The sequence below is a fragment of the Lolium rigidum genome, chromosome 7 (assembly GCF_022539505.1).
Source record: "Lolium rigidum isolate FL_2022 chromosome 7, APGP_CSIRO_Lrig_0.1, whole genome shotgun sequence".
Lineage (NCBI taxonomy): Eukaryota > Viridiplantae > Streptophyta > Magnoliopsida > Poales > Poaceae > Lolium > Lolium rigidum.
The window spans coordinates 287,262,701-287,273,778 of NC_061514.1; the positions used below are offsets into that span (position 1 = coordinate 287,262,701).

An 11,078-nucleotide genomic window follows, 5' to 3' on the forward strand; every position below is an offset into this window, starting at 1 on the left:
GGAGCGGCATGGCCATGCCGTGCATGTCGGCCGACGCGCACGCCACGGACACGCGCCGCCTCGCTGCCTCCCTTCCTCTCTGGCCCCCTTTTCTTCACCACTCGCCTCGCCGCGCCACCACGGACGCGCCAGACACTCGCGCGACACGAACCCTAGCCCGCCGCCGGAGACGAAGAAGAGATCCCGCCATTGCCGCGGCAGACATGGAAGCAATGCGACCCAATCCAACGCCGCCCGACCGCGCTGTCGCCGCCAAACGCTTCGCCAGGAACCGCAGAACAGTGCCACGCCCACGCCTAGCTCCCTAGCTCGCCGGAATCGCCGCGCCATGGTCGACCGCAACCCTGCCCCGCAGCACCTCGACGCTTCTATAAATAGAGAGCTCCCCGGACCAAACCAAGCACACCACCAGCTTCTCCTCCATCTCTGCTTCTCCACGACCAAGCCACACCCTCGATTGACGCCGGAGCAGCCCCAGTTTGGCGATCGGAGCCGCCAGTCCCCGGAGATCGCCACCGTCGATTGGAGCCGCCCCTGGAGTTGCCGCCGGTACCAGGAGCACCGCCGTCGACTACATCTTCCTCGCGCATACTGCCAGCCATCGCCGGACCCCTGGTTAGCTCTCCGACCCCCTAGGCTCGCCGCGCCCCTAGCTCGATCTCGTCGGAGAAGAAGATGAACCTGCGCCGTTGGATCTCGTTTTAATCCAACGCACCGCAATGATCCATACCGTTTCGGGTTTAAAGAGCCGCTGACATGCGGGTCCCACCTTGTCAGCAAGCCCACTCGCACGAGATGCGCTGTTGGGCTGGATTTCTCTGTTTTGAATCGTTTCGGCCCAAGTTCTTTTCCCGCCGGCCCTTTAATTCAAATCTTGTTTAAATAATTTCAAACCAATTTCAATACTGGCCCTGACTTTGAAATTAAATAGAATCTGTTTGGCTTGGCCAAGTTTAGCAAATTTGATGTTGTTAGAAAGCCACTGAAAAGATCTACAACTTGCCACTAGTCTCACTGTGAGATCTGTTGCAGAATTAAAGTGACAAAAAGATTAAGTCAGGGACTTTTGCACATTCAAATAAATCTTAAAAATCAACCAAAAGTGATATTTAGTTAATTCCAACTCCAATAGCTCACATTTAACTTACACTAATTGTTTCTGTAAAATATGGTGTGGTCACTTCGTATGATCATGCCCTAGTTTAAATAATGGACAATATGGCTAGTTTACTTAAGTGATATTGTCCAAAACTATTATGAAAATCTTATGAAGTATCTTACTTCATTTAAATCTTGTCCCAAGTACTTTCATATGAAGTTTGGACCCCTGGTCAAATACTCTCACATGAAATATTTGGTGATATTAAATCATTTGTGGAATTGTTAAATAGTATGAGGTATCTCTACCTCATTTAAATCATTTTCTCAAATGATGATGATGAATGGTTGACTTAGGTCAACATGAATTCATGTACGATTGATGGAGAAATTAAATCTTAAGAAGATTCAATGAGAGGAAATTATTCCTCAAGAACTATATGGAAACTATCATTTACATATGTAATGAGAGGAAATTATTTTTCCTAAATAAAGAGAACCAATGCACCCAATTGTGTTATGTGTGTGATTAGAATAGTTGTGTGAAGTGATGATGTGCTTAGTATAGCTCTTGAACTTGTTGAGTGATTATACCTCGTATTCGACTTTAGACGCTAGCACCGGAGAATACCAGGAGGAGGAGGGATTCTACCAAGAGGAGGAAGAGGAGCACCTTGAGAACTACCAAGGCAAGCTAATATTCTTGCAAAGTGCAAAGCCCTTTGGGGCAAGGCACCATGAATCTTACCTTTCTTACCACAAGCCTATCCCAAGTTGTTACCTTACAAGTTTTTACTTGTTTATTTAAAGAGTTACTTTTATAGTTAACTTTGGTCTAATTTAAGAAGATTACTAGAGTAGCAAAGTTAGTCTCAAGCTAGCCAAGCAAGATAGCACCCCTCATGATTAGTGCTAGTGCTAAATATTAAAACTTGACTACTCTAGATGGGAACATGTGACTTGAATTGAATTTGAAACCTTGGAATGATGAGTCATTCCATTGAATGATTTTTGAAGGTGAATATGACCAAAAGAAGATGGTGATTTTTGATTAAAACTGATGTTGGTTTGAATGCGATACCTTTCCAATTTTGAGTACCCCCACAATACCTGATTATGGGTAGGGCTTAACTGGAAATTTATGCATCTTAGTATGGGTTCCCTCTGAACACACATCATAGGGGTTATGCCGAGGTTGCCTCCGTTGTTGATGAATGATGTGAATTGTACGGCCAAGCCATGTGCAGTTCCCAGGTTGACAGTTGGTCTTCACTGGGAGGCCAAGCTCATGGGGAGAGGTGCTCATACTAGGGTTTGTAAGTGAAAGGTTATGGTTGATGATCCGCGTACTGTGTTACGATGATTCGGGGTAATCCCGACGGATGAAATCAAATGTTGTGGCACAAGTGTGCAACCTCTGCAGAGTGTAAACCTATTCGAATAGCCGTGTCTACGGTTACGGACGGTTGGAAAGGCCATACAGTTTCCGGTGTCAGATCCTTGAAAATGTTGGTGAAATGAATGGTGAATTGGTGACTTGTTTTGAATTACAACAAATGTTGTGGGAATGACACTAATGTTCCCACTTGAGTTAGTTAGCACTTGAATAAGTCTTTTTCTCAAATACTTGTGAACTAAAATTGGCTTTATGCAAATAAACTAGAGCTTAGCACCCTCTCACTAGAATTGTTAGCCCTTACACTAGTATTAGTTTGCGAGTACTTAAAGTACTCACGGCTGTGTCCCTGGCTATTCAAATGGCCAGAGTATGAAGATGAACGTAACTACCAAGGAGATGACCAGCAGGACGCCTACGACAACTAGGAGTCTTCCGACGTCAAGCGTTGGCCTGTGGACTAGAGAGTCCATTTATCTTTACGCTTCCGCTATGAACTTGTGTTTGTTCGATGATCAATAGATCAACTATTTGTGTAATATGGATCATGTGATTCAAGTTGTAAGACAATATGGTTTGTAATGAATGATGATTATGATATTCAACTATTATGCCTCGCAACAACAATATTCCTGGGATTGCGATGAATGACATAATAGGCATCCGGACTTAAAAATCCGGGTGTTGACACGTTGGAGGTGTCAGCGATGTTCTCATCCCGCTTGAGCGCAGGTTTTGCCGAGCGCGCGGACTTGGTGGGGGCGTTGTTGTCACCGGCTGCTTCTTTTGCCGGCATCTGCCGCGCCGGCCATCATCACCTCGATGCTACCAGCGGGGCGATCGGTACACGATCCGCGGGCTGCGCCAGACACCGGTGGATCTGGTGTCACCAGCAGCATTGAAGGGTACCGGCGTTCCGGCACGGTGCCGAGGTAGATACGGTGCGAGCCGAAGACGCCGCAGTTCCTAGGGAACCTGGTGCCGTTGGCGAAGCTGCCGGCATTGTCGTTGACGAAGTCCGGCGAGCCGAGCTGCTGGATGAGACCAGAGACCACACGCTCGCCGGAAGCGGTGATGAACCCCGTCATGATACGAACCGAATCCGACGCAGCTGTTGGCTCCACGGTGGGCGCCAACTGTCGTTGTGGTGAATCGACAGATGCCATGGGTAGGCTTAAGATGGGGCCGATGTACGCCGATGGATCCGGATGAGGGGAGGATGAAGATGGAACACACACAAACATGCACGATCTACCCAGGTTCAGGGCCCTCGTGAGGAGGTAAAACCCCTACTCCTGCATGCCTGTACTATGAGATCTCAACAGGGAGCTACAATGGTGTTCTTCAGCACTTGCCAAAGGTAGAAGATGAACTAGAGGGAGAAACCCTAAGACAGATGTAGCTCTCTACTAGATGGGAACCTCCCGTGCAAGGGAGCTGCCCCTCTCCTTATATCGGATGAAGCCCGGTGATCAGGGGATACGTGAGCACCCCTTCTCTGCTCGACACGTGTCTAACGACGTTAGCACTATACACACATCACGCACTTGGCCGGGGAGACACTGGCGCGACCTCAGATGCGCGAGGTGGAGGTCAGTGAGGTGGAGGTGGAGGTGGAGGCCGGCGAGGTAGTGGCCGTTAGTTTGTGGCCGTTAGTGAGTAACAGAATCCAACGATGATGGACCAAATCCAACAGTGATAACCGGCTGCTCACGTACCCCTGATCACCAAATCCACTCTCCTCCTTATATAGTGGAGAGGAGGCTTACAAGAGAAGGAACTATGGAGGGAATCTATGCCTACATAAGCCACCTTTATGATGTTACTTTGGCCAGGGCCGTGATGTCTGGTGACCCGTGTTGGTCAGGCCACGGCTGCTCCTTCATCAGCGACGTGCTTTGGCATCAGGGCTTCGTCATAAAGCTGATCTCGCATACCTCACCAGTGTCCTGTAGCAGGCGACCGGCTCTTTGACCAGCAGTAGACCGTTGGTCCTATGCCGGACCCATAATGGCTTTACCTAGAGTAAACCGAAACTTCGTCTTTTGTTCCTCCCGAGATTTCGGTTTCATGTTGTCGTTTCCGGCTTAATATACGCCAGTGTCTCTTGTTCTGGCATACCTCTTCCAGTATACCGGATCACACAAGGCAGGTGACCTTAAATCCGGTCGCCCCTATCCTTCGAATAACATGTTTATCTGGATTACTTCATAAACCGGTTTTTAACTATCTTACTTAGATATATTTGCCATACCCTTGACCTACCGGAGGTCATCCCCGACAGTCATTTATTACCGTGGACCCATGCTATTGTTGTTGTTTTTTTTTTTTTGAAATACAAGTTTGGGCAAAAAAATATGCGAACAACCAATACATCTGAAATTAGTGCTACCTGGACACGTGTTAACCATAGACATGTGGGAGGGATACTCAGAAGCTTCTATGCATTTCTCCTTATCTATATAAGGAAATTTATTGATCTACCGGGGGTCATCCCCCGACAGTCATTTATTGCCGTGGATCCATGCTATTGTTTTTTTTTTGACCTACCGGAGGTCATCCCCCTGACAGTCATTTATTGCCATGGACCCATGCTATTGTTTTTTTTTTTGAAATACAAGCTTGGGCAAAAAAATATTTGACAACCAATACATCTGAAATTAGTGCTACCTGGACACGTGTTAACCATAGACATGCGGGAGGGAGACACTCAAAAGCTCCTACGCATTTCTCCTTATCTACATACATAAATTTTCACGTACATATTTCTGGCATTCAACTAGTAAATGTTAGGATTCCGGTGTCAAAACGCTTCAAAAAAAAACGCCTCGTCCGAATTATAACATTATGAAATGTATATACACATGACATCAAAATTGAATTTCCGCAATCAGTTTGCTGAAAAGCCATGCAATCAGACTAGTCGGATGACCTATGCACTAGTCGGGATTTTAAAGCTCACGAATCAATCAAATAGGTTGAGCGAAACAAAAACTCACGGCTTTTAAATAGTGGACAAAGCAGGCAGAGAAACTTTAAGCGAAACTGGAACGAGCGATACAAGAATGCTATAGTGATGCAGTAAATCTTAGCTCTGTAGGAGTTCTTCAAACAGACTTACAGATACCAGCACAAAGATCCAGTTTATTAAACTGGAGAATTACATCCATTTCTAAGGAAAACGGAGAGTACGCCCTAAAGTAGGCACAATACTACGACATAGTTGGGTGAGAGGCTGGCTTGCCCTCCAGTGTTTTTACAGAGTTCTACCAGCAGAATAAACATATCAACCAAGAAAGTACAGCCACTCTCACTCATAGATAATACCATATCGATAATCAATCGAGCAACCTTGTGGAACAGAAGGATACCCATGCAAGCAATCAGTACCCACCAGCCTATCAAGAACAGCAGTCCAATCGACCTTCACTGTCAGTTTGGTGGAATCATGCTCCCAAACAGTCTCAGTTGCAGGGTATTCTAGAGTGACAACATTCTTAGGTTCCTTCTCTTCCTCTTCCTCTTCTTCTTCCCCGTCCTGGTCCTGCTGCCCATAATCCTCTTCCTCAGGGGCTACCTTGTCCTTATCCTCAATCTCACAACTAGCATCAAGAAAACAAACATACAACACCAGTATTTCATCTTCCTTGCCTCTGTGTCCTTGTGGATACCCATTGACAGCTACCAGATTACGATTCAACAAGAGAGAGCCGTTTTCTCCCACCAAGTTGCTGCTACGCACACTACTATCATATAGAACCATATGATGTCTATAATTTTTGGTAGTCCCAGCTGTTATTTTACCATCCCAGTGGACAAGAGGGTCATTGGTCTCTTTATTCTCAACACTGACTTTGAGGATAGCTGCCACTGGAAGTTTCACATGTTCCAGTACCAATTTCACTGTACTCTGGAAACTAGGTAGCTGATCGATGATGCGCCTCCGATCTGGGTTGAAATAGTACACTATTACACCTTTGCTAAACTGCACTTCATCATCAGGATTCTTGCCCTTGGTCTTTAAATCAAACTCAAAATACATATAACCTAATGTAACCAACGCTCTGTATGGACCTGTCAGAGCTAACATATCCTTCTGCACAAGGGTTCAGAAAAAAAACAGTTAGAATCAGAACATGACTCCATGACATGAAAAACCATGACTAGCCAGATGAATTTAAACAGTTTTAAAATTATACTCAATATATTTGGCTTGTATGCTAAAATGAGCAAGACATAATATTTTATGTGACTAGGAACAGATTAAACAAGTGCAGGACCCCAGTGCAGAAAATCTCACAGAAAAATAAAAGGAAGAAGAATTGATGAAAATGGGTTGTTTATACAATGAAAAAGGCAGGTTATTAGGAACCTATGTCAACAAACAAAAGGTTGGACATGATGACAAGCTGATAGCAATATAATGCTGAGATTAAAACGTATTTAAAAGGATCGAATTTGAAATAGAAATTCATTAAACTTTTTTCTTGACAAAGTCTATCCAGTAAGTATCTGACTCGTGAAATTTGCACCAAAGAATTATCTCAGTAACATATTGGACTAGACAGCTCATGACATTCGTGTAAACAGATTCAAGTGAGTAAACAGAATCAAGTGAGAACTACCTTTGACTTGATGGTCTGGGCATCCTTTCTTTCACGATTGAACAGATAGACACATTTGCAGTCAATCTCATCCCTGGCGATAACTGTACCATAAACCTCAACAGGGTATGTGTAAGCAGGACCAACTTTAACCACCCTAATGGAAATGACTTGGGTGGAATAATCCGCCAGCTCATAATGTGTATTTCCTACAAAATATTTAGTCAACCTCGTCGTTGAGGACAAAGGGTCACGGTCGCGTTCATACCGTGGCCCGATTTTAGCGGTTGCTGCGAATCAAACAAGATCAAAGATCAGAAATCAGAACAAACAAGAGAATGGATGCTTCAGAACCAATAGCTAAATCTAGAGGGTGTTATGATTTCAGAACATAGAGACTCACACTTCTCATCAAGGTCGAAGCAAGCTAGGTGGATGCTGCAGAAGCGGCTAGGGACATCACACTTCCTCTTGGGATCGTAGACCATGAGGGCCTTGAGTTTTTGCCTGTGCAAATCATCCAGTTTACACGCATCCATGCCCTTCACCAGTTCCTGAACATCGGTGGGCGGATCCGTACGTTGGATCTTCAGAGGGGGTTGCTCGTCCGTCTCGCGGGACAGTTCGGCCGCCAAATCTTCGTACGGGAACGTCATCTGGCCGAGGAAGAATGGTTGGGATTCCGTGGTTTCATGTCCATAAACAAAACGAAAAAGCAGAGGAAGGAATCAATCGAGAAAAGTACCGTGGTGAGGATTCAATTGCCGCTGCCGCTGCCGCCGCCGATGTCGCAGAGAGCAGAGGTTAGGGCATCTTCATCCGCGTCGCCCAAAACGTCCCCCAAAGGGATTTGGGGCGCGCCGGGCCAAAAATGCGTTCCAGCCGCGTCCCCCAAAGCCCATTTTTGTCCGGCGCGCTCCCATATGGTGTCCGGCGTCTCGAGCCCGTCCCCGTCCCACAGGGGACGCTCCGGGCACGCCGGACACAACGAAAAACGAGGCGAACCGACGCAGGCCCGACGCGTCAGCGGCTCGGAAGCTCAGCCGCCGCCTACGTAGCGACGGTGCAGTTGCCGGGAAGCGGAACCGTCGCATTGGCAACCGCGTCGACGACGCGGCAACCGCCGGAATGGAGTCGGGACTCCTCGGAAGAGCAACCGCTGGTCTTTTCAACTTCTGCGCCGCCGATCATCCGCGCTCAATAAGACCCGTACGTTGGCGCTTTTGGATCTTCACCGGCCGCATCCGACACCTCCAGCGACGATGAGCTACATCTCCGAGCTTCCGTCCGACACCTCCAGCGAGGGAAAGCCTGCTGGATGGCGCCATTGGTGGGAGAAAGCTCCGACGCCCAGCGAGCCGACGACGATTCCCTCCCGCCACTTCACAGCGCGGAGGAATGGATGGGCGTGGAGGAGGACGCGGAGGAAGAAGGGTCAGAGGAGGCGGCGGTGGCCCGTGCGAAGGCGGAGGCGGACGCGAAGGCCAATACCGCCAAGGCCAAGGCGCAGCCGGCGAGCACCGGCGACAACGAGGAGGACTCCGACGCGTCGGCCGACACCGCCTCTTCGGAAGAGGTGACGAGCAGGAAGCGCCACCGTGACGACGACGATGAGGCGGGGCCATCATCGAAGAAGAAGAAGTAGTAGTTTAAAATAATTTGTATGTAATTTAATTATGTTTTTTCGAAGTTTTATATGTATTTTGTTTATGTTGAACCGATTTGAATATTAGTAAAGAGTTTTATTCTATCTATTTAAATTATTTTTAATGTTTGGGAGCGGCGTTTGGGGGACGCGACTGGGGAGCGACGTCCCCCAAAGGCGGCACGAATAAAACACGTCCCCCAAACGCTCGATCCGGCGCGGTTTGGGGGACGGTTTAGGGGACGCGACTGGAGATGCTCTTAGGGTTTGCGGAGGTGAGGACGAAGGAGCGATTGGATTGGATCGACTATGGTATTGGAAGAAAGCGTCTTATAGACCGCCCAGGCGGGCGGCAGGCCCAGCAGGCACGGGTCAAGTTTTGTGTTTTTGTTTTGTTTTGTTTGAGAACTAGGAGGCAGTGGCGCGGCGGACGCCGCGCCCGTGGGCTTTTGTCTGCAAAATATTATTAAGCCTGAATTAGTGCTAATCATTTAAGCACTGCCACGCCGCGCGCCCTTTTGGTGATGGTGATGGCGTTGCATATCGTGCACAAAATTATTCGTAGGTTTGATTTATTGGGAAAGCACATCCATATATGAATTTGTTCTTTCCACGCCCGACCGTTTGGTGTCGGTGATGGCAAAGCATTGGCGCGCAAAATTATTTCTAGGTTGATTTATTGGGAAGGCACATCCATATATGATAGGTAAGAAAAATAACAATAAAATAGACAACACACTTTGGCTGAATTTACATGCATAAAGGTAGATGTAATCATTTGTACTCTTAAGTTTGGAACAAATATACCATTAGAAAAATATATACCAGGGTTTGACATTATTTGTGCAAATTAGGGAGATATAATATTGAAAATCTAATGAACACTTGTAATAGTTATAGAAATGCTTTTAAGCTGCGAGTAGACTGCTTCATTGACCAATTTGAATAAAACATAGAAGGTTCAAACAGATTTTCCACCATCAGTGCTGCAGAACTTTTAAAAAATCAGATAAACACTGGAGTATACGTTACGCCCTACTCTAGCAGCTGTAACATAGAACTGGTTTTGGATCATCTTGGTCCAAACTCATCACCTACAAAAAGGTACACATGTCATCTTATCACTGAAAGCAGGTTAACTGTAATATTAGCAAAAAAAATCTTTCAACATGCTCAGAGTAATCAATTGAGAAGAAACACAAACATACACTGGTATTAGTTATAAAAAGTACATGAAACCATGCCCCAACAGATTTTTTCGATAAAGGGAATATATTAATATCAAAAAGATACCAATTACACCCAGCCTCTGCAACAACGCACCACCCTAATGGCACTACGGATGCACACAGCCAAAAAAAAAAAAAAACTAAGAAACAAAAGTCCCGCTACGAGTATCTCGGGCCTAACAACAGCAATACATCCGCCGCCAAAACAACACCCGAAATACGAGACTCTCCAAAAACGACGCCTCCAAGAAGGGAACAGTGCTCTAACACCGTCGTCGCCCGATCAACGATCTTAGGTTTTCACCACGAAGATAGTCCCCGCTCTCAAAACAATGCCTCCAACAAGGTCATTGCCGGGCACAACCGAGTTAAGGTCGGACCTTGGGTTTTCACCCTAAAAGGTAGGACTCGAACTTCACTGTGTTGTCGCCCCCACTTTCATACCGCTCGCTGTGAAGCTCGGAACACCAAGCAAGTCCCTCAACAGCGCGGAAACTTGAACCTCCCTTAGCTAGTCCTCCTCCGGCCTTCATGAACTTCTCTTCTTCCGACTTTCATCATGGATCCATAGTCACTTGATGTCAACACGAGAAAAAGAGCTTCGCGCCGCTCCCTCCGGAACCAATCGGTCGGAATAAAAGCATGGGTGCGCACGACCGAATACCACCGATCCGGCGAACTCCGAGGCAAAAAGCACCGTTTCATTCGCCGGCGGAGCCTTCCGGAACTCAACACTCCGGCTAGATCACGAGTCCAGGCCTCCGGTAGGTCTTCCTCTTCACGCAAGAGAGACCCTAGGACCACCGCCTTTATTCAGGTCGGACCCCCACGTCGGCGACCATCCTGGGCTGGCCACTCCAACCCTCCACCGGCGACTCCGTCGTCGGCTTCCATGCATCTCCATCTCGCCGGCTGGAACGCGGTGATAGATCGATAGATCCACCACCACCAACCGCGAGCCGACCCTCTCCGGCGAAGAAGAGGACCACCTCCACCGTCGTACCCAAGGCTGCTGCCCGGGCGACCTCGTGTCGCGGGTGAAGCTCGAGATCGCCTCCGCTCACCGGCGAGAGGAGGGGGGAAAATGGCGCGAGGCCATGGGCCCG

At 47.4% G+C, this 11,078-nt stretch overlaps 1 protein-coding gene across 1 annotated transcript; it reads right to left on the reverse strand.

Annotated features, from left to right (window-relative positions):
* Positions 1-5,688: 5,688 nt before the first annotated feature.
* LOC124672917 lies at positions 5,689-7,754 on the reverse strand. Its single transcript, XM_047209071.1, has 3 exons — positions 7,502-7,754; positions 7,120-7,388; positions 5,689-6,590 (listed from the first exon to the last, which is right to left on the reverse strand). The coding sequence occupies exons 1-3, from the start codon at positions 7,752-7,754 to the stop codon at positions 5,805-5,807; spliced, it is 1,308 nt and encodes a 435-aa protein (XP_047065027.1). The 3' UTR covers positions 5,689-5,804.
* Between the last annotated feature and the right edge of the window lie 3,324 nt (positions 7,755-11,078).